The sequence below is a fragment of the Strongylocentrotus purpuratus genome, unplaced genomic scaffold (assembly GCF_000002235.5).
Source record: "Strongylocentrotus purpuratus isolate Spur 01 unplaced genomic scaffold, Spur_5.0 spur5_scaffold_1, whole genome shotgun sequence".
NCBI classification, from domain to species: domain Eukaryota; kingdom Metazoa; phylum Echinodermata; class Echinoidea; order Camarodonta; family Strongylocentrotidae; genus Strongylocentrotus; species Strongylocentrotus purpuratus.
Window position 1 is genome coordinate 43,393,009 of NW_022145594.1, and position 24,540 is coordinate 43,417,548.

Genomic DNA, 24,540 nt, shown 5'->3' on the forward strand with positions numbered 1-24,540 from the left:
TTAGAGAGATTACGTGTACCTGGATATTGATATTATCAAAAGACCTTCGTTTATGATTTGATGTAATAACCATGAATCACACTTCTTTTCATTCAATAAAATTTCATTGCTATTAAGCCATTTCGATATTGAGTGTAAATCCTTGTTCAGAGGATTTTGTAAATCTTGTTTGTCTTTGGAAGCGTGGTACAGACATGTATCATCTGCATATAACGATATAGTACAATGCTTGACAATTTTGATAAATTTGATATCTAAAATAAATAGAAGCGGGCCAAGTATACTACCCTGTGGAATGCCACTGTTTATATGTAAAGGAGTTGACTTTTCACCATTTATGACTGTTAATTGTTTCCTAACTAGCAGATAGTTTTCAAACCATGCCAAGCAATGAGCATCGAATCCATAACATTTCATTTTCTTCAGTAAAATTATATATGGTTCCAAATCGAAGGCCTTTTTAAAATCCAATGTTACAGACAGTCTACGAAACGATTTATCCATGGTTTTGTTACTTCTCATTTAGATTATTCTAACAGATTGTCGTAGATTTGTTTTAGGAAGTTTGAAGTATTTCTTGTTTAATAGTAATTTATAGGGCAGTTTTGTTTATTAAAAGTAAGTTACTAATTTTCTGTAATTGTTAACAATTATAATTATGTATTATTATTACTGTATGTTTTACTTTATGTTGTACCTTGTTTTGTTCAGCGCTTATAAACATTGTTTTAAGTGCTTTATAAATGTGATATATTATTATAATGGCTTTTGACCAACATTCATTGCTTCAGTCCAAGCTTGGTACAAGAGGATTTTTACAATACTTATTGAAAAGCCTGCTGCTTAATAGTCTTCCGTGGTATCATGATCATGAATATGGTTTTATCTAACATGTCATGAATAGGGTATCATGGGACAAAAAAAGTTACCCTTTACCATATGACGTATGATTCAAAGTCATATCGGATATAATTTTTAATTAGAAGCTAACAAAGTTGGTACCCTTTTTTTAAAATACACACTGTATAGGAGAAGGGAAGGGGGCGAAAGTCAGTCCTAAAATTGATGTCATAGACAATACATGTTACAATTGGGCTGAAACCCTGCTTAATCCAAATTGTTACCTGTTTTCAATTTCAATTTACTCAAAATGTTCTGTGTGAACATATAATGTGTATGGTATCATTTGAAGTGGCATTTCTTTTTGGACATTTTGACACCATTGCCATTCGTGCGTAATGTACTAGCAGTGGTGGATCCAGGGGGGGGGGGCGAAATGGCCGTGCCCCCCCCCCTATTGGCGGTGCAAAAAAAAGGGAAAAAAGAGGAATAAAAGAAGGGGAAAAAGAAAGAAAGAAGAGAAGAAAAAAAAGGAGAAGAGAAAAGAAAGAAGAAAAAAGAAAAGAGTAGAGAAAATAAAGAAGAGAAAAGAAACAGAAAGAGAGAGAGAGAGGGAGGGACTCAGGAGGAAAAAAAAAGGAAGAAAGCCCCCCCCCCCCTCCCCTCCCACTCCGCGGTTAGGAGGGACCTAATTTGTGTTCCCCAAATCTCTGAAAATAGGTTACTTTTCACGCAACAAAGATCCGGCCCGTAATACACAAAAATCCGGCCCGTATTGACTTTACACACCGGAGAATCGGAGATAGAGGGTGTGCTTTCAAAGAGAGAGACCATAAATGCGTGTACCCTAGATAACACTGAGTAGGTGGGGGGGGGGGGGAGACAAAAGTCGGGTGAGAAAGGGGGAAAGACAAGGAAATGGCGCTAAGTGACAGTAACGACGAATAAGGGAAAAACTGTAATCAGGAGATTTGGGGTCATTCCAGAAGACTTGGCAAATGTTATTGAATAGAGGGGGCCGGGCCGGCCGCATAAAATCTTGAGCCGCGGATTCAAAGTAAAACGTTAAAAACAGCCCCTGCGCTACAAAGGTCATCACTCTTTAGTGAGAAATTTGAAAAGGGCACAATATTTTGGATGTCTTTTAAATAGAAGCTATATACTCATCAGTCAAATTTTAAATTAACGGTATAGGGCCGCTTCACAACTCTTATTTTGCCCTTCATTTGGATTCAGCTCATACCAACTCGCTTGTGCTTGTATTTGAACTCATGTTGGTAGTAATCATGGACAGGGGCGGCAATCCCCAGGAAATTTAGAAATATAGCTAGAAATAAATATAGCGGAAAGAATGACATACTGGGCTTGGGGATTTTCTAGAATGCATAATTCCAGCATTCAACATTGCAAAATCTCGCTTGGCTGCTACGCCCTGGCCCTCCCCGATAACACAAAACTATGATATGACGCTCCCAACTGTGATTTATCCATGGTTGGTGTAATAGATCTTTTTTATCTCTCTTTCATTTCTACTAACCTAATTGATCACAATCATGATTGTTCCACTTTCCCTTTAAAGCAGGCGTGTAGCCAGGGGCTGTAGGGGCAGTAAGAGGAGCAAACAAGGAAACATTTTTGAAAATTCTGACAAGTCGAGAACGGTACAACGAATCGTCTTCTTTCTCTAATAATTGAATGAAACGTCAAAGCTTCCGCGCTTCGCGCGGGAGGGGGGGGGGAGGGGAAAGGAATTCAAACAATGATTAAGAGACTAGAATGGTACAACGAATCGTCTTCTTTCTCTAATAAATGAATGAAACGTCAAAGCTTCCGCGCTTTGCGCGGGAGGAAATTCAATTCAGACAACAATTAAGAGACGAGAATGGTACAACAAATCGTCTTCTTTCTCTAATAATTAATGAAAGGTCAAAGCTTCCGCACTTTGCGCGGGCGATGGTAAACTGATTTCACACAAGGATTAAGAGTCGAGAATGGTACAACATAATAATTGTCTTCGTTCTCTAATATTTAATGAAACATCAAAGCTTCCGCGTTTTGCGCGGGAGGGGGGAAACTGAATTCAGAGAAGGATTAAGAATCGAGAATGGAACTACAAATCATCTTCTTTCTCTAATTATTTCATTAAAATATGAAAGGTCAAAGTTTCCGCGGGAGGGGGGGGGGGGAACTGTAATCATACGCGGATTAAGAGTTGAGAATGGTACAACGATTCCTCTTCTTTCTCTAATAACTCCATGAAGCATCAAAGCTTCTGCGCGTAATTGGGGGGAGGGGGGGGGGACAGCAAGCTGCCCGAATATGAATTTTTGATAATATCACTTTCACAAAATACATGTTATGCTCAATTTTGTGCTCAATCGCTTAGCTCACTAGCCGAATTGTGAAACCAGAAAATTACTTTCTCGGCTATATCCCCCCCCCCCCATGAAAATGTCAAAAATTTTACCGGTATGGTGCTTCTAATATGACCTTGCCAGTATTGGTATATTGAGTTGAAAACCGGTCTGCGCAATTTTCAAATTTCCGGCTCCTATTGGAAAACCCTGGATCCGCGCCTGTACTAGTACCATACAAGCATTTAACGCATTGTAATGCGATGCATAGCCAATTCAGCATTTTTAACAATAACTAATTTCAACATTTTACTGAACTTGGGCAGACAGTGGTCAAATAGTTTGATGTTATACATGTCTGCCAAGTTTCATAGACCTAGGTATTAAAAACCATGGATTGAATTTTCATGGTTTCACAATCAATAAGGTTTTTTTTTTTACCTATGAGACTTTTGCCTACTTGTTGCTAAGGTAAAACCGAAACTTTTGATTGTGAAACTATGAAAATTCAATCAATGGAATTACTACCAATCTGATGAATCTCTTCAAGGTCAAGTTCGCATATTGAGCGCAAGTTGAAGTTATTTTGGAAGGATGATTTTCGAGAGCAATTTTTGCATAGTTGATTAGTGGTATATACCTTTAATATACCTTGAAGGCCACACCTCGCCATAGTGGTGAGGAAGATACAGCACTGGTAGATAGTGTGGTGTGAAGGGGTAAGGTGGTCCCATGGGACCCATTTAAAAACCCAGGTTGGATAGTTGTCGTTTGAAGCTTGGGGAGTGTGGGAGCATCAATGGCAGTTTGTGGCAGTTTGTTCCATTTGCTAATTACAACTCTCTGGCTATAGAAATTTTTCCTGATGTCAAGGCAGCTTCTTGTTTTGGCTAGCTTCATGGAATGTCCTCTTGTTTTAGGGTGTATCTTTTTTTATTTGGCAGGAAAGGGTACCGGTACATGTTTATCTTGACGTATTTAAATGAAAAAAAGGGTACAGGTTCAGCCAGGCATGATGGCCAGAACTATACAGCCACACCAACACAACCATAACTTTAGAAGGTGCGATTTATGTCATGCATGACCATTTGTGAATGAAATTCAGCAGGAACGTGTGCAATACCAAGATAAAGAAAAAGAATTCAGACAAAAAGGAATTATGACAAAGTTATTGTAATTTTTCTTTTTTCGATTTTGGACTCAAATTTATAGTATGAAGATGGCATTTTGAAGGGCAACTTGTATAAAGATAAAGAGCAATTCTTGCAGTATTTATTCTAATTTGTTAGGATATAGTGGAGATAGGTAGGCCAAACGAAAGGCATGAAAACAGACCCGAAACGGTCAAAAAGGCGCGTGGACGGTCTTTGGTACGCTCAAAAAATGAAGACAGGACTAGGTTTCCGCTTGGTTGTATATGAACTCAACGATATGCCAGTTGAGCTATTTTATTCAACCTGAAAGTAGAATAAAAATAAGCATCCTCAGTATACATGTCTATAACACATAAAATGTACTGAACTAAATCAGTATGTATTTATCCGGTAATGTATAATCAAAAGCCTTAAATAGCATTCATTAAATTGACTCTATATCCAAAAACTCTCTAAAAGGCCTAAACCCCCATTAAACTCGATGTCAAAATAACATATCTTGACAGAAATACTGCTTTCATTAAAACCCGAGTAACCAAGGTCCCCAGCCTAGATAAATTCCTAGTCAAGACTACCTTTAAAATATATGCTTAATAAATAAATCCCATCTTACTCAAAGTATGTCAAACTTGTCTTTCTTATTTAGACTCATTGAACTTTCATTATAAATTCCAAAAAACCTGACTGTAATTCAGTCTTTCTCTTTCATAACTCTAATTTATCCGACACTTATTTCATATGTCCATACCGATATTTATAATTTGTCAACTAAAACAACCTTAAATCAACCTCTGACTAATGTCATTATAAGTAGGTGATTTAAAAAGCACAAAATCCCTCTTTATAAATGTGTGAATTAAACACTAACTAAATACCGCACATACTTTCAATGTAAACGTACACATTACGCTGCACACTTCTATACACATTAATTAACATGCACATTACTAACACATCTTTGTACTCGAATGTGACACCAAATAATCATTAATTTCCACCAATTCATTATCATACACTTTATAATATCTTATCCAAGCTTTACTCACTTGTTTTGTGGAAATTGCTAGCGACTCTGAAATACCGTTGCCATTTTCCTAAACCTGGAATTCTGGCCTCTAAATAAGCGTCTGAAATGATATGTCAGACCAGATCCGTGGAAAAATGTGCTCTGCAACGTATACACTTACTTGACCCTAGAAGTAGGTCAGGGTCAATACGGTATCTTGCAAAAATCTTGGAAAAAACAAATATTTTTCATGTTTCGCTGAAACAACCTCCCCCCAATGAGGGCAACAATAAAATTGACATCATTTTCATAAAAGTACGCAATGTTTCTCATTCAAAATAGAACAAAATACTTTCTTCAGTGTTTCACTCCAAAATCTGTAAATGACTCATAGCTAAGATGTGAAAAATACTTCTTCTCACTCTACGTAATTAACACTTTAACAGTCTAAATTACCATCCAAACTATTAGCAAGGCTAATGAAAAGTATCTATAAGCCTGCACGAACCTGAAAAAACAATTGTTGCATGAAAATACACAAATTTACATTTCCTGTCCAAAAATATCAAATGGATATTCCATACCAGTTTGCTTCCTGTATACATAATCATAAAAATCAACTTTTCTCTGCAAACTTTCTTTGCTGAATTTGCTAATAAATGGCAAATATCACTCAAAATCTCAAATACCAAAAATGTATTCAAAATGTACTAAACTTTGTACATAATTTCAAACTGTTGAATTTTGTTCTCAGTGTAAACTGTGCCAAAAGTCAATTCCCATGTAACAATAGCAAAAATTGAAATTTGCACCAACAAAGCTTTGTTATCATCTATCTGAAAAAAGTTGATTTTGAACAAGAACATAGAAAGTGAATAAATTTGTTATTCTGTGAATACTATAGACAGACATATTTCTGTTCAATCTACTCTTCGTATCCTTCTGCTGGATATAATACGACCACTTTGTTTATTGGCCTTCTATACTCTGAATTAGCCGTCTTTACTGTCACGTTTCTGATCTTATTATCAGTTCCAGGAAAAACTTCAACAATTCTCCCTAATGTCCATTTTCCTCGAAGGGCGTTCTGATCTGACAATATAACTATGTCATCTACGCGAAGATTACGTCTCTCAACATTCCACTTCTTTCGCGGTACTAAGATTGGAAATACATCGCGATTCCATGCCTTCCAGAATGAGTCGACGATTCGTTGTACAAATTCGACTCTATGTCGCGGATTCTTCGTTTCTCTGAACGGACCCTGGGGTACCCTACTGGATGCTCTCCCTAACAAAACATCATTGGGACAGAGATAACTACCATCGTCGGGGTCATTCGGTACCCTCCCTATTGGACGCTGATTGACGAGGTTTGCTACTTCTACCAAACAGGTATATAACTCAAAAGGAGTGAGGACCTGATCACCTATAGCTTTCTTTAATGCGGACTTACTACTCTTCACAAGTGCTTCAGCACATCCATTCTGATGAGGAGCTGAAGGGGTTGTAAACCTCCACTCTACACCTTTCTCCGCACAAAACTCGCGTAGTAGATCGCTATCCCATCCCTTTACCATCTCACGTAGCTCACGTACCGCTCCCACAAATTGTGTACCATTATCGCTCAGAATGACCTTCGGTTGACCTCTGAACGCAAAAAACCTACGTAGAACCTGAAGAAACTCCATTGTAGAAACATCTACCGCTAGGTCAAGGTGTACCGCTCTTGTGTTAAGACACGTGAAGATCACTCCATAGTGCTTAGCAACCTTATTCCGCCCCACCTTCACGCTGTACGGCCCAAAGTAGTCGCACGAAGTATACAGGAATGGAGGCGAAAACGGTGTCATACGTATCTCTGGTAGCTCAGCCATAAACTGCGACTCGACCTTGTGCTGCATCTTACGACACATCACGCACCTGTGCTTGATAGTCTTGGCAAGCCTATGTATGCCAATCACCCAGTAGTTGCTTCTCACTTTCGCTGCCGTTGTCGCAACTCCATCATGCCCCAATTCATGGACATGCTTAGTGATGAGCGTAGAGATGCGATGCTGATGAGGTAATAACACAGGATGCCTGCTGTCATACGAAATCACGCCTTCTCCAACTCTGATGATTCCATTCTCTATGTAGGGTGTTAGAGTCTTGAACTCCCCTTTCTTCAGTCTGTCATGAAGCGGTTTCTGAGCCTCTCTGACCCAGTACATCTCTGCATCACCTAGTTCAGCTGCTGTAAGTGGTCCTGCCGTCACTTTCCCTCTCTCATCTCCTGATCTTACCCTCGCCTTCATGTTGTGGGTAAATCTCCGAACATATGCAGTGACTCTCACCAGTTTTCTCCAGCTGGAAACTCTTTCACAGTCGATGCTTTCTGAGGCCAATACTACATTCGACACCTGTTGAACTTTACGCCTTTCACTGTCCATTGACGAAATCTCAGATTTCGTCTCACTCTGTGGCCACTCCTCCTCAGGCGATCTTAGAAATTGAGGACCACATCTACACCTCTCTAACTTCTCTACTGTAACACCTCTCGAAATGTCGTCAGCTGGGTTTTCTGCTCCACTCACATGTCTCCACTGTTGGGGATTCGACTTGCTTTGGATTTCTCCTACTCGAGCTGACACAAAGGGCTTAAAACTTCTTGCCTGACTTCGAACCCATCCAAGCACTATCATGCTATCTGTCATGAACACTGTCTCTCTTAACTCTAGTGTGGTCTCATCTCTGATGGTTGCATCGAGTCTAACAGCAACCACTGCAGCTTGTAGCTCCAATCTCGGCAGTGTCAACTTCTTTAGTGGTACTACTCTAGATTTCGCCGTCACAAATCTAACATCATAGCTGCCATCCTCTAACTCCCAGCGAATGTAAACACAAGCTCCAAACGCCTCTTCAGATGCATCACAAAAGACACATAATGTAGGTCGTCTCATTGCACCGGGTGGTGTCAAACATCTCTGGAAGGACACTCCATCTAAGTTCTCCATCTCTCTGAAGAGTTTTACCCATTCTGCCTTTTCTCTGGAGGGTAGCTCTTCATCCCAATCTAAACCAAGCTGCCACAGGCGTTGCATTCCTATCTTTGCCTTCACCAGTAATGCTGAAGCAAATCCTATGGGATCAAAGATCTTTGCAATCTGGCTTAGTATCCGTCTCTTTGTCCATTTGCTGGTGGTGTCTTTCTGTTCGTCTGGAAGATCTGGGATCATACTTCTTTTCACTCTGTATGAAAACTCATCTGTGTTTTGGTTCCATACCATCCCCAGAACCTTCTCCTCACTCAGATTCTCAAGAACGTTGGTTTTCATCTGAGAAGTCTCATCTTTCAGCTGTTCGTTGGATTGCCAACCCTTCACCTTGAAGCCTCCGTCAGCTAGCACCTCATCTATGTCCTTGACAAGATCTTTCGCCTCCTCTGACGTTCTTACTGAGGTACATATGTCGTCCATGTACGTGTCACGTTTCAGTACTTCTGCTGCCTTAGGATGTTGAGACTCTCCCTCTACTGCTGTCCTCAGAGCTATCTGGGCCATTGCTGCAGCAGGCTTATCTCCAAACGTGACTACAGTTTTCACGTACACATCCGGTTCTCTCTCTGAATCTAATCCTCTCCACAAGTACCGATGGACGTGCTGATCGGATTCTGGAATCAGTACTCGGTGGTACATCTTGGATATGTCGGCGCATATCGCAACTCTGTGTTCTCTGAAGCGAAGGAGTACTCCGAACAGACTCTGTAATAAGTCTGGCCCTTTGAACCAGTAGTCGTTCAGACACTGTCCCTTGAAAACTGCTGATGAGTTAAACACAATTCTCACTGGTGTGCTCTTTTTTTCCGGCCTGACAACCGCATGATGACCAATGTAATGGACAGGCCCATCATGCCTCTTCTTCTCTTCATCGGTCAGCTTTCTCGAAAACCCCATCTCGACCATCTCTTGCATCTGCTGTTTGTAAACTTCAGCATGCTCTGGGTTCTTTGCAAGCCTTTTCTTCGTCGCCTGAAGCATTCTCTCTGCTTGCACTCTGTTGTCGGGCAGCTTCTCTGGGTTATCCTTCCATGGGTAAGGAACAAGCCACTGCTTACCCACTTTCTTGGCAGAGTTCCAGATAAGATCATGTTCATCTTTCTCTACTTTAGTCATCCTTTCGGCTTCACAATGACAACCCACATCAACTCCCATCGACTCTGTAGTCCAAACGCTGATAAGTCAGTTGCTGGACTCAGTTGCACGTTGAGCACTCTATTCTGATACTGCTGGTTCAGCTTAGATGCTCCAAACACCACCCATCCAAGTGGTGACTTCCTAAAGATGAAGTTGCCTCGTTGTCTCGTTTCACCTGCGTGCATCATAGCGTGGTCAATTCCTATCAGAAGATCTATAGACCCACTACCTCTACGTAACTCTCTGGGGTTGAGGCCTACTTGTCGGGCAAGATTATCAGTGTTCACCTCCTCAATGTCATCATTGATGCACGGTAATCCAACAGCTAATATCTTATGGATTGTCTTCCCATCTACTGAACTGACCGGCACTCTATACAAGGATGTTGTCACAGATTCCTCTACACAGCCCACCTTGGTTATTGTGATACTGATGCTCTTTCCTGTCAGTCCCAAGTCTTCAGCGAGCCCTTGTCGGATGATGCTGATCTGGGCCCCTGAATCTAACAGCACGTTTCCTTGGATCTTCAGCTCTGAACCTGAAAACCTTGCCCTGATGACGGGTAGCATGGCTTCAGTACCTCTTACAAGGGCTACTCCCACCGCATTGTTGTCCATGCTGGGATGTAACAAAGGATGATGAAAGAACTTGCATGGTTGCCCCTTGTATGTCTCTGGACACCGTCTCCTTTTCTTGCAAGTAGCCATTCGATGCTCTCTGCCGGCTTGCTTCAAACAGCTATAACAAGCTCGGTTACTCTTCACCATCTCCAATCTCTCCGCTGTAGACTTATCAAGGAAAGTCTTGCATTGGTCAGTCCAGTGCCCATCCTTATTCTTGCAGATCCAGCAACGATAGTCTTGCTGTCTTTCCTCAAAAGCTGTGACCTGACTAACAGCGGATCTGGATTTAGAGGCTGCATCATTCCTCACTGGAGCAGATGATCTTATCCTTGCTCTCAACTCAATCTCCATCCACTTCAACAGTGCCTCTAATGTCGCCGTTGTTCCTTCTTGCTTTCGGAACCACATCTGTCGATCTGTGACATAGAGCTTCTTCTCAATGATGGCTAGCATGTGACTATTGTTCATATCCTCAGCTCTATCTACCTCCTTCAAGGTATTGAAACTTCTGCGTATGAGATTCACAAAGTCACAGAATCTCTCATCTTCCCCATCTTTCAGAGGACGAAATCGGGATACATCTTCCATAATAGCATCAGCTACCATCCTTGAGTCTCCGTAGAGCAGATCTAGTTGACCCCATGCAGCTTCATAATCTCGCCCTATTCCTCTAATGTGTTGAAGTGGCTTCCCCTTCAAACAAGACCTCAGGATCATCAAAGCATCCCTCTCATCGTAGTGTGGATGTATAACATGCTGAAAATCAGCCTTGAATACATTGTATTCTCTTATGTCTCCTTGGAACGTTGGTAACTTGGGCCTCTCCATGTTGAAGCGAGGAGCTTGAGGCCGGTTCGACTCTGCTTGAACAATAGTTCTCTGGGAGCTCTCCTCATCTCTCTCTGTTGGTTGTTGAGGCTCTTGCGACGAAGACATCTGAGAGATATAATCCTTCTCTCGGATCTGTAGCTTGCAGAAATAATTCTGGCACTCATCAAGCCATAGCTCCTCCTTGTTGAATTCTTCATCGTTCTCAATCTTCTCTGTATAGGCCTCGTGTTTGGATTGGAGGTCTACGTAAGCCTGGTTGGCTTGTTTGAAAGCTTCCTTCACCTCTTCCACCGGCCGCTTTTCCTCTATCAGGAAATCCAAAACATTCCCCAACCTGGTGAACTTGGCTTTGGTCCCTCTCCTCTTCAACCTTAGGCTTGTCATGTCATCAGTCGGCATTACTTCAGTTCTCGATGTACCGGCTCTGGAACAAGTTGAATTGTTGGTACGCTCAAAAAATGAAGACAGGACTAGGTTTCCGCTTGGTTGTATATGAACTCAACGATATGCCAGTTGAGCTATTTTATTCAACCTGAAAGTAGAATAAAAATAAGCATCCTCAGTATACATGTCTATAACACATAAAATGTACTGAACTAAATCAGTATGTATTTATCCGGTAATGTATAATCAAAAGCCTTAAATAGCATTCATTAAATTGACTCTATATCCAAAAACTCTCTAAAAGGCCTAAACCCCCATTAAACTCGATGTCAAAATAACATATCTTGACAGAAATACTGCTTTCATTAAAACCCGAGTAACCAAGGTCCCCAGCCTAGATAAATTCCTAGTCAAGACTACCTTTAAAATATATGCTTAATAAATAAATCCCATCTTACTCAAAGTATGTCAAACTTGTCTTTCTTATTTAGACTCATTGAACTTTCATTATAAATTCCAAAAAACCTGACTGTAATTCAGTCTTTTTCTTTCATAACTCTAATTTATCCGACACTTATTTCATATGTCCATACCGATATTTATAATTTGTCAACTGAAACAACCTTAAATCAACCTCTGACTAATGTCATTATAAGTAGGTGATTTAAAAAGCACAAAATCCCTCTTTATAAATGTGTGAATTAAACACTAACTAAATACCGCACATACTTTCAATGTAAACGTACACATTACGCTGCACACTTCTATACACATTAATTAACATGCACATTACTAACACATCTTTGTACTCGAATGTGACACCAAATAATCATTAATTTCCACCAATTCATTATCATACACTTTATAATATCTTATCCAAGCTTTACTCACTTGTTTTGTGGAAATTGCTAGCGACTCTGAAATACCGTTGCCATTTTCCTAAACCTGGAATTCTGGCCTCTAAATAAGCGTCTGAAATGATATGTCAGACCAGATCCGTGGAAAAATGTGCTCTGCAACGTATACACTTACTTGACCCTAGAAGTAGGTCAGGGTCAATACGGTATCTTGCAAAAATCTTGGAAAAAACAAATATTTTTCATGTTTCGCTGAAACAGTCTTGCTGAAGGAATTTCTGAAAGTGAAGAGTTCAGTGCACACTATGGGATGGTAAAGAATATGCATACAAAATTTGAAAGAAATCTGGATATAGAAAGGGATCTACTTGGGAATAACAAGCACTGTGTGCAAAACGAATATGATTTTAGGAGCAATAAGAAAAAGAGTTCAGAACACTGACATGTACAAGGCATTGACAAGGACATCAATTCAATTTACATGTATACTGGCACGTGCATGTACAATAGGCCATTTTCGTAATGTAACCAAATGTAATGCATAAGTCTTTGTGAAGTGTCTCAATACAAATTATTTCTTTCACCTGCTAAGAATAATAGTATTTCAATAGTCAGAATGCCAACTGCATATATTAAGTGTTGCTAGGTAGGTCAAGCCATAATGTTTGTCCTACCTGACAACAACTAATATAGGCAGTTCGGATTCTGTCTATTGAAATACTATTATTCTTATCAGGTGAATGAAATAATTTGTATTGAGGCACTTCACAAAGACTTGTGCATTAGATTTGGTTACATTACGAAAAAGGCCTATATGCACAGTGCCTCTACCTTGTAGATGAGATAGAATTTGGGGAAAGAGGACATATCACAATAGTTTTCACATTTCTTCCCTCCCCCAAAATATCTCTTGCCTAATTGAAATTCAAATTCATGGTTTATAAATGTTTAACAATGGACAAAGGAATCTATCTGATATCCTAGTTTGGCCCTGTCTAAAATTGGTGCTATTGATAAGAATCATTGCAGCACAGTTTGAATTTGATAGCAGCTGCAACTATAGCTGGGCATTTGCAACTCTTAACATACATGTACATGGGATAGGCAATGCATCTTTATAACTTGAGATCTTCTGCTTCACTCTCCCTTGGTGAGATTGAATATATATTTGTTCAGGGGGTATCAATATATTACTTCTTTTCTTCTTCAAGCTTAAATTGTTGCACTTTATCCACCCTTGTAATTTATGTTCTTTATGAACATAAATGCTTTAGGTTTGAGTCACCAGATGGTGTGAACATGCAAGAAAAACAAATGTTAGTACCGGTAATCTCTTTTGCAGCCTGTTCCTAGACCTTTACTCTCCTTTTATTTCGTTTAACGATTCTCTGTTGAGTAAATGGTAAACTATGATGAGGTACGTGTATTTCTACTGTTGCAAAATAAAGAATTTGATATGAAATGTTGTGGCGGTAGTCGTCAGCCTGTAAACTCATAATCTCCTTTTCCCTCTTACTCTGTGTAGTTTTAGCAGGACTCATTTAGCTAATTAGTACACATTTATATGCCTAACATCCAAGTGAACATCTACAAGTATATTCTGTATCACATCTGTAATCACTTTGTCATTTTATCCAGGTTAAACTCCATATTGATAGAGATTGTGGACGTACTATGTCACTTGAGGTGGCAAAGATAATATGCTCCATGTCATCATTGAGGAAAGTTGTCCTTCGGGGTGCATACCATCGTTGTTTTTTTGAAACACTGGCAAGGAAAGGAAAAAACTCAAAGGTGAGTAGTTCATCCACAATTGTTATATACATGTAATAATAATAATAATAATAATAGGCATTTCTATTCAGAGGCGCATTTATTATTACCCCGGCTTTAGCCTAGCTGCCGTATACAGCGCTCCAGCATTTCAAGGAATTAATTCCTGCCAGGTACCCATTAACATCACCTGGGTTGAGTGTGGCAAATGTGTAAGTGTTAAATTCAATTCCATTCCATCACCATCTCTTTCTTTTTGTACACTTTTTGCAATTACTTTTCTGCAATTCCTTTAAATGTCTCATATATCGGCGGTGGGGTGACAAAACCTTGTATCTCAAAAATCATGAATTTTCAGGAGAGCGAAAAAAAATTCCTGTCTCAACAAATTTAGTGCTGTGACATCTTCCTTTCTTTTTAAAACTGGAATATTTATACAATTTTTAATGTCATTGTTGAAATACAGTAAAATAATTGTTTTTATATTTGAAAGTGAGTTACAAGATTTTTGCGTTTATCTACATTGAGATACAAGTTTTTAGTTTGTATTCAAATTGAGATACGAGTTCTTACTTTCAACTCTGAATGAGTTACAAGGTTTTGGTTGAATAAGTTACGAGGATTTGAATACACTAACTTCGGTACTGTTAGGCCGTGTGTGAGTTACGAGGAAAAGGAATTACGTATCTTATGTTACGAGCTTTTGTCAGTGCCGTTTCAAAGGGGGTTAAAGTTACGAGGTTTAGTTTAAGGGTGTTTGTGTGGAATTTGTGAAAAACCGAGAAGGAGGCTTTCCATGGATTTATCAGGTGGTGTCGTAGGCCATTAGGTACAAAATTATGCAAACAAATCAAAATCTCAAAAAATTGAGATACGAGGTTTTGTCACCCCACCGACGATATGCTGGTTCTTTTGACAGAAGAATATATCAATGGTCTTTTCACTAAGGGTACCTCATGGTGTTACCAAAAGCCTTCAAGTGTGAATACTTACCATGGAAACCTACAGTGGGGGCGGGGAGCACCATATGGTATGCTTATAAATACGACTTGAATGCTGTCGAAGAAACCTTGGCTTCTTGGTCGACGTCTACAGAAAATCACAACATCTTTGTTTCCTGACGAAACACAGCATTTCTTAAAATATGAACTCTGGGAGGCACAGCTTCATGCTACTCCCAGCCAATCCTATTGGAGGTTCAGATCACTCTACAGTTTGTCGTCAAGTTTATGATGGCCTTCAAAAATGTATTTCTTCAGTAACAACCTCGTGTCAATGCTGAGTTGTGAACTCATGGGGAGGTCATCATGCAATTGTCTTTTCATCTCCATATACAATGTGAGCTCTGTCTCAAAGTCTTCATCCCGATTTGTTTGTCCATTTCTGATAGGGTGGTCAAGCGTGGTGTGGATGTCATACTGCACAACGTTTGGTTGTAAATTTCTGTTTGCCTGTTGCCTTGTGGGTAATAGGGTGTGGTGTGTGTTTTCTATATATCATACAGCTTGCATAATTCCCGGACTAGAGAACTTTCAAAGTTTCGTGTCTGATCTGAGTCACTTCACAGAGCAGCATTGTAGTGGACAATCCTACTGTCAATCAAGGCATGTGCTACAATTAATAGACGCAGTTTGGTTTTTGCCGGGGAATTAATTGTGCAAACTTGGTAAATGCATCAGTAATTACCAAGACATCTTCGTATCCACCTTGACCCTTATCCAATTTCAGGAAGTTCCAGGAGCCTGAATGCCAACAGATGTCATCTTGGGAGTTCTCAATGCAAACAAAGCATATCTCAATGTGTCTTCTCACATCACGACACATGTCTGGCATGAAACATCTCTCTTGCAGGATTGCTAATTAAGTTCTGTTTATTCCTTGATGGCCCCATTGAGCATGAGCCATCTGTAGCATACATGTATTTTCCTTTGGAACAAGCAACTGCCTCTGAGAGTGTTTGAGAGTCTGGTGCAGGCACGTACGCAGGGGGGGGGGGGGTTTAGGGGGTTAAACCCCCCCCTTTGGAAATTTTTTGTGTGTAAACCCCCCCTAAAAAAAACCTAAAACCCCCCCCCCCCTTTTGGTTTTTTTTTTTTTTTTTTTTTTTTTTTTAATTATTAAAAAAAAAAATTAAAAAAAATTATTCCCATGGCCGACCTAAAAAGGGTGACCTTACCCCCCCCCAACGGAGCAAAATGTCAAATTTCCAAATTTCGAGACCAAAAAAAAACAAAAAAAGTGTCCTCTTACCCCCCCCCCCCCCCCCCCCCCCCCCCCCCCCCCCACCCCCCCGCTTATTCAGCGGTCGGCTGAGTCGTTGCGATTTTTTTGGGACCAAAAAAAAAAAAAAATGTGTCCTCTTGCTTATGTGATGCTTGAATAAAATGGTTGGGATTTTGGTATTAATTTGGTCTTTGCAGATCCAAATAACATCCCTAACAAAATTAATCATGCCACACATATCACATATCAAATTTTTAATATCAAAGAACATTTGTGCATGTGTATGTGTGTGTGTGTGTGTGACTTTGCTTCTACAAAATGCATATGCAATGCATCTCATTTGATACATTCAATTCATTCTCTCACTTTGATACTTTTGAACAAGTCGTTTTTTGCATACCGGTATGCTTTACCTTTTGGTCTTTAATAATAACACAGAGTTAAGTGAATAAGCGCCTTGTTTGAGTTGCACCGTCAGTTGTAATTCTTTTCAAACATAAAAAACAAATATTAACCACGGCAGGTTTTTTTTAGGGGGGGGGGTGTCTGAACGAGCCTTAAAAATGGAGAACTCAGGGCCATCTTTACACAGAGTGGCTTGGTTTCAGTTTGTCACTCATAACAAGGCGCAAGTTTCTTTTCTCTGCTTATTTTATTGATTAAATGGTACAATGCCCATCCCCTCCTCCCTACCCCCCCCTTTAACACGGTCATGAAAAAAGACATTACCTCCCGATCAACAGGGCTTAGCGGTTTATTGAAATTTGAACGGATCACACATTATTAAGCAACTTTGGCTCAACTCAATTTTTGCACTCTTGCAAACAATGCCTCCTGTTCATCCAAGCGTAAACACATACACGCAAAAATGATACTAAATGATTTGGGATAAAACATTCTTTCATAAGAAGTATAATCAGGGCTCAAATTAATTTTTTGCACATTTTCATTGAATTGGTATCCATGTTCCTCCTCAATTCTTAGCTATTTCATCATTATCATTTATTTAAGTCAGCATTTTCCCTCTTACAAATTTACAAGTTACATATCTGTTACTGACTTTCATCCCCTGATGACATTCTCTCGATTTCTTCCCGTCGCACATTATTTCCACTTCATTATTCGGAGCAACCTTCACATTCTTTCTTTACTTTAAGTCTTTACCGAGGGGCGGATCTAGCTTTTTGCTAAGGGGGAGGATATGACCGAATACAGAGCATTGTCCACGAGCAGCATAGCGGAGAGACAATTTTTTTTTGGGTGCTATTTTGAACCCCTGTAAGTGATGTTTTCCTGGCATCTACTAAGGGGAGCCTTCCAAAGTTGCGACTGTGCTCGGACGCGTCGGGGCGTGATGAATAGAACAGTCGCGTCTCAAGAGACGCATTGAGGCGCAAAGGGGCGCGAAGGGGCGCAATAGTCACCCTCATCTGATTCTTGCATATGAAAAGAAACTGTCTATTGTTGGTATAAACCCGCTCTATTCTTCTTGCGCCCTTTTGCGCCCTACCAGGCGATGGAAGATTATCTTTCGCGTCATTGTTCTCGCTCGGGATGCGCGGTACAGCTTAAACTTGATATATAGCAAGTATTTGTCGGCCAAAGCCTGTCTTCCCCTCCTCCGGTTCTCGTTCTGATAAACATTCCATTGTTTGTAAAAACTTGATGTATTCTTCTCGCGTCGCGATCTATTCTTCTCGCGCCGTTTTGCGTCGTAACGGGCGGGGTATTATCTTTCCAATCATTGTGGAAGCTTTGCGATGTACATTGCTACAGCACAGCATGAACTTGTCTGGTGGGAGCGTCTTTGTTTCGGGGGGCAATCAACACACATTTTATTTTTGTTGGGTTTAATACGCCTCCTTTTAATTTTTGTGACGACTGTATGAAATGTGAAATAAAGATGACTATGTACCATTAATGGCTGTTTAATTGCGAGCTTGATTGTCCCTAACAACAAAAAAATAAAAGGCGAATGATGTGAATGAATACATGTATGCGGTTATAGTCGGCAAATTGTTTAGGACGCTTGTTATGTTTGTAATTTGAATGATTATCAACATATTTGTATAATTCCCACATCGCGATATTATTCTAGCGTCCTAATAATGGACAAAGGAATTATCTTTCTCTCCCGTCATTCATATTCACGCTACGCGTTGCCACAGCCTGAGCTTGGAAGAATATATATTTTGTCAGTCAAATCCTCTTTTTTTCTTCTTCTCCTCCCTTGACTTGGTTCTAATAAACTGAAGGTTTGCTTATTAGGGATAAGGAGGATAACATCAAACAAAAGATCTACTCAAGATGACGCTCTTTTCATTTCACCTCGCTGTTTGATAAAGTAGAGTTCTGTATGGAACGAATACAAAAGAAAAGTTCGCTCTAAAGGAAAAAAACATAAAATGCTGTGGCATGATATCACGCCAGAGATTTGCCTTCGAAAATTGCCCGTCCATAATGCGTTTTAAATCATAATAATTCCATAGCTCTTTTTAAAAGTGGAATGAATAGGAAAAAGAGTCTAGGAACTATATCGAGATTATAAAACATGTGTGTCATGAAGATGTAAACAAAAAGCGTAGCTTGATGGCGATAAAGTTGAGCAGCAAATGGAAATGCCATACAAAACATTAAGCAGTTCATGGTGATAATTTATCATTCGACTTCTACTTTGCGCTATATGTACTAAATGATCGCAAAACGGGCAGGGACACAAATACAAACATCGATTTCTGCTCTAACATTCGAATCATTTATTCGTAGATTTGTATAATTAAGTGGCGAAAGTGAAATTTTTAAATCATACTGCACAGATACAAAAACATACCAAACATGTTTTGATTCTTAATCAAAAAAAAAAAAAAAACGCAAATTTTAAAAGATCTTTTTAAAAGGAGGGAGGCGCTTTAGCCCAGTGGTAGAGCAGAGCAGCTCGTAACCGGGAGCTCCCTGGTTAGAAACCAAGTCGATATGCTAGTGCCCTTTGGTAAGGCAAAACTCAACATTACATTTCGTTCGGAGAGGTCTTAAAGCAGCCGGTCCCCTGTTTGCCTAATTCAGAGCATATGCTTCATGTAGCAGTCAGGTAAAAAAAAAAAAAAGCAAACGGTACAGGAAGCTACTTTTTATGGATAGGCCTAAATTGAGGTTTGACTTAACTAGGGAGAAGAAGGATAACATCAAACAAAAGATCTACTCATGATGACGCTCTTTTCATTTCACCTAGCTTTAAGATAAAGTAGAGTTCTATGGAACGAATACAAAAAAAAAGTTCGAATGCTGTGGCAGGATTTCACGCGGCCGAGCAAGGCTATTGTTTGATCGCTATAATTGTCCGACTTGCTATAGATTCTTGTTTAGGTACACTATTAAGGCTGCGTATTGTGTGTGTGTGTGTGTGTGTAAGGGAGGGGGCGGCGAAGTGAACGGCCGGACGTAAATGGCAGAGGCCCATCAGGAGGGCTCCGCTCGCTAGTTATAAGGACCGCTATTCATTGGACAACTATTCATGAAGACCGCTATTTGTAATTTTAGAACATGGTCATTATGCATAAGGGTCATGAATTCGTAATACGATATCCCCTCCCCAAAACTAAATAAATAAATAGAAAACTAATGATGCAATAACAAATAATGCCCGGTAATTGGTGATAGCCGCCTATGAGCGGAACAATGGGCGCACCAACTATTAGCTGCTCAAAGAGCTGTCTTTTGTCATTGCGTTGCAATAACAATGTCCTTGTAAAAGTTACATGTACTATAATATCCGTATGCTATATAACACCCAATGTAAACATGACGTGTTCAGGCCTTATAACTAAATACAGTGCACCAATGCAGTGCACGTTAAAACAAAAGACTTTACTAGCGCTAGCTAACAAATATGAAACGTCAAAACCTCACGAGCAATTGATGACAACAAATTGTTACGTCAAATGCCACCACCAATACAGTTTCTTCGCGAAGAAATATTCAATCAAATTTCATGTTTGGAACATATATAGGCGATTTCGAATGGTTCGAGGTGAAAATAACGAATATCGTGTCCGATAAACACTCCTTCTTTCTTCAAGGTCCCATACGATTCAAACATAATTTACAATGTTTATTTGCAAATAATAATCTCTCTGGGAGTATATCGATTTCCCCGATAATGCAGATATTCGTTTTTTCTTCGTAAAATTAGTTTTATAATTTTGCAGGGAGACAGTGTTCCTTATGATTCGAGCAGAATTTTGGTGAGTGCATTTCGAAAAAGAGCGTCTTCCATCTACCGAAACGTTTTGATAATGCAGGCTCCCGACAATACGATTATCATTTCTGTAATATCTTTAATTTGCAGATGTTTGTTCGTTTCGTATGACATATTTATAAACGCCCTATAATCTTATTTCAAGCAGAATCTTACAGTGTCTTTGATTATAAGTATCATTTTGAAATCACGGTGTTAAAATACAATAGCTGATTTTGCGAAGATTTAGAGAACCTACGTTTCTATTCTTTAAATCGATCTTGCATGAGAAAGAACAGATTGATGATATAGATATATGACCTATTTCGATCGGATGACAGAACAAAATAATGCAATATGAAACAATAATGTGCCAAAACATACAGAAAGAATACAATTATACATATCGTTTCTGTTTTGTTCGTGAACAAATTAATATAATTGAAGTATTGAACACATTGATGAACAGAAATGAACAATCATATGCCAACGTCAATGCCTAAAACACTTCGATGTTGGGAGGGAAATTAACAATCAGAAATAGAATCTAAATCAATGTCATGTACGGAAAATAATAATGAAACAAATCAGTAGCCAAAGTGAAAATTTTAGAGTCAAATCTTTCAAGACGAGAGCGGACACACACGCGGGGATTACATGAATAACTAATGCGTTGGAACGGGCGCGAAAGCTTTTCAAAGTTAAGCTCCCATTCACAAATTCACAATTCACAAAGAGCGCTTCGCCGTTAAGCGCACCGCCCCCCCCCCACTGAGTGTTATGTAGGGTACGCATATGCATGTTCCCTCCTTTTGAAAACAGCCCCCTAAGTCCGGTGTGTAAAGTCAATACGGGCCGGACTTTTGTGTACTAGACGAGCCGGACTTTGGTGCATGAAAAGTACCCCTTTATAACAATAAGTCTCCAAACAATAGCCAGGTTTGAAATTCATATTGTGAGCATGTGCTTAAATAGTTATATCAGGATTTCCTGGTTATATTGAAGACGTGGGCTAATATTGTGTACATGTGTGCCCAGTATTTCTCCCTGATTGTTCGACCAACATTAAATTGCTATTGTCCAGCTGACTTTTCTATAGGCTTTTCTACCCTCGGCGCTGAAGGGCAGTGGCGGATCCATGGGGGGGGGGGGGGGGTTATTTTTTTCCTTTTCTGGGGTTTGCCCCCCCCCCCTGGCGATCAAGGGGGGGGGGTGCAAAATTTTAAAATTTTCGAGGGCCAACAAAAAAAATGTGCACACTATCCCCCCCTCCCCCCCCCCCCCCCCCACTGAGCGACTTTTCGGCCGGCGCGATTTTCAAATTTTCGGGAGCAAAAAAAAAAAAAATTGTGCTCACTACCCCCTCCCCCCCCCTCCCTCCCCCCCCCCCAAACTAAGCGACTTTTCGGCCAGCGCGATTTTCACATTTTCAAGAGCAAAAAAAAAAAATTGGGCGCCCTCCCCTAAGAAATCCTGGATCCGCGCCTGCTAAAGGGATTGCGGAAAATTTAAACACTATTTGTGTTTCGTGATGACCCAGTAGAAGAAGAATAAGGGCTAGCCCCCCCCCCCACCCCTTAAGAAAAAATGGCCCAAAACAACGCAATCATTATAAATTCCGTCTACTACTTGATACCAACACGCGCATGATGGATCATTTTTTAGACAGCTAGTGAGACAGTTCTGTTACGAGAAGCAATTGAACGAATTGCCATGGCTTGTATTATTTGTTTTAGAACGCACTACGCTCTTTCGATACCACGTGGCCCCAATTAAGCACAATATATACGTATTTCAGTTCTTCTCAACAATGACCTAGATCTAAAACTGGCCGCGGCTGTAACCCCCCCCCCCCCTTCTTCGTAAAGAAATATTCGTTAAAATTCTTTGAAACAGAATGATAAACTAATTTCTTCCTGAGATAATATCTCAAGAAGAAATTAGAAATCAAGAAGAAAATTTCACCTCGAACATACTGGCCCGAATTCACAAAGCAAGGTTTGAGTTCAGACCAAGGTTTGACCTCAAACCTCCTTTTGTTTCGCCAAACCTCCTTTTGTTATTTACAAACCTGGTTTGTAAATAACAAAGGGAGGTTTGGCGAAACAAAAGGAGGTTTGAGCTCAAACCTTGGTCTGAACTCAAACCTTGCTTTGTGAATTCGGGCCAGTATGTTCGAGGTGAAATTTCAAACATTATTTCCTGGTAACGCTCTTCTTTTTTGATGCATGTTCTATTCTTACGATTTAGGCATAATTTACTATGTTGATTTGCAATTGATAATCTCCCTGGGAGTTTTGCGATATCCCCGATGATACAGGTACAGTGTATTTAATTTTGTTCGTAACATTAGTGTTTTGCAAAGAAAGAACATTCTGAAAATGAGCGTCTTCCTTCTAACGAAACATATTGATGATGTTCCCGACAATACGGATATCATATGCATAAACAAAAATCGTAATACAGATAAAACGCTTTTTAAATCAAATTCAAGGAGAAACTACGACATTCTTGATTAAGTATCATTTTCAACATCAAGGATTTAAAAATACGTTATCTAATTTTAAGAAGATTCAAAGGATCTATGTATTGAAATAACAGACTGATGATATAATTATATGATTTATAATGATCATACGACAGAACTGTTTACAAGATTCAACGAAAATTAAAGAAAACAAAACATGCGATAACATCGCTAGAGGAAATATACACAATTTTAATGTAATATGAATCAAATAAAGTGTCAAAACATGCACGAGGAAAACAATGTCAGAGAGAGTGGGGTAAGTATAAAATAAAGTTGTTTTTGTCGTGAACAAATCAATTTGTATTAAAGTCAATATACTGAACACAATCATGAACAGAACAGGAGGAGATGAAATAATGAACAATCATGCCAACGTTAACGCCTACAGAACTCCGATGTTGAGAGGAAAATAAACAATCAGAACAAACATTGTAACCAATGTCATGTACGTAAAATAATATTAAAACAAATCAGTATCCAAAGTAATGCTTTTCAGAGTCAAATCTCGCAAGACGAGAGCGACACACAAGCAGGCACTTTACATGAATAACTAATGCGCCGGACCGGGCGCGAAAGGGCGCGAAAGCTATTCAAAGTTTAAGCTCCCATTCACAAGTGTCAAGTGCTTCACCGGGGCGCGCCCCGGCAGTGTAATTTCGTAACAATGAGACTCCAAACAATAGCCAGATTTTAATGAGCTGGGAACCATCTGAAGTCCTCTCGTATCCGACGCAAAAAGGCGCAAATGGGCGCAATAAGGCGCCTCCTTTGTTCTCATATCCTGCTCTGCGCCCCGACGCGTCGCGGCACAGTCGCAACTTTGGAAGGCTCCCCTAATTCTGTGTGGGTCTGGACACATAATGGCGTTTTCTACTCACATCACATTAACCCCCTAACCACCCCCTCCCCAGTGACTCCGCACATGTTAAAGGTAATACAAAGTTTTGGGAAATTTTGAAAATTGGGTGGATCGTGATTCTTTACAATTTCGATATATTTGGATGCCCCTGTGGCTGAATTATAAGCACTAGAAAATTTATCACCTAAAACACTTCTGCTTTCGAGAAAAATTGAATATAAACATTTACCGGTGCTCTCGGTAAATTTTGAAAAATTTCAAATAGCGCCTACGGCCGTATAATGGTAGCTACGACCCTTACAATATCAGAATATGTAGTTGTGATATTTAATTACCAAATGAGAATAACTAATTGGTAGATTTTTTTCAAGAAACATTGTTTTATAGCTTAATTAATATCTTGACCTAATATGAGGGAGCTATACAACATAAATAGTTAATTTACAATTTCATAAGTTTAGACTTGATTTCAACCGCGACAACGATCACTGAATATTGTAGGATCGCATATGCTTTCAATATGTTCATTAGAATCAAATTCATGACCCCATACCAAAACTTTGTATTACCTTTAACATATACTTCCACAACGTCTTCATATTCTATCTCAATATTGATTTACTGGTTGAGGTTCATTTGCTGGTCTTTTGGAATCAACACATTTCAGAGGATTCACGCATTTCACGGTGAAAAACTTC

General features: G+C 39.6%; 1 protein-coding gene across 1 annotated transcript; it reads right to left on the reverse strand.

Moving 5' to 3' along the window:
* Positions 1 to 4,646: 4,646 nt before the first annotated feature.
* Positions 4,647 to 9,507, reverse strand: LOC115921379. The gene is made up of 2 exons (XM_030978811.1): positions 6,810 to 9,507; positions 4,647 to 4,651 (listed from the first exon to the last, which is right to left on the reverse strand). The coding sequence occupies exons 1-2, from the start codon at positions 9,505 to 9,507 to the stop codon at positions 4,647 to 4,649; spliced, it is 2,703 nt and encodes a 900-aa protein (XP_030834671.1).
* Between the last annotated feature and the right edge of the window lie 15,033 nt (positions 9,508 to 24,540).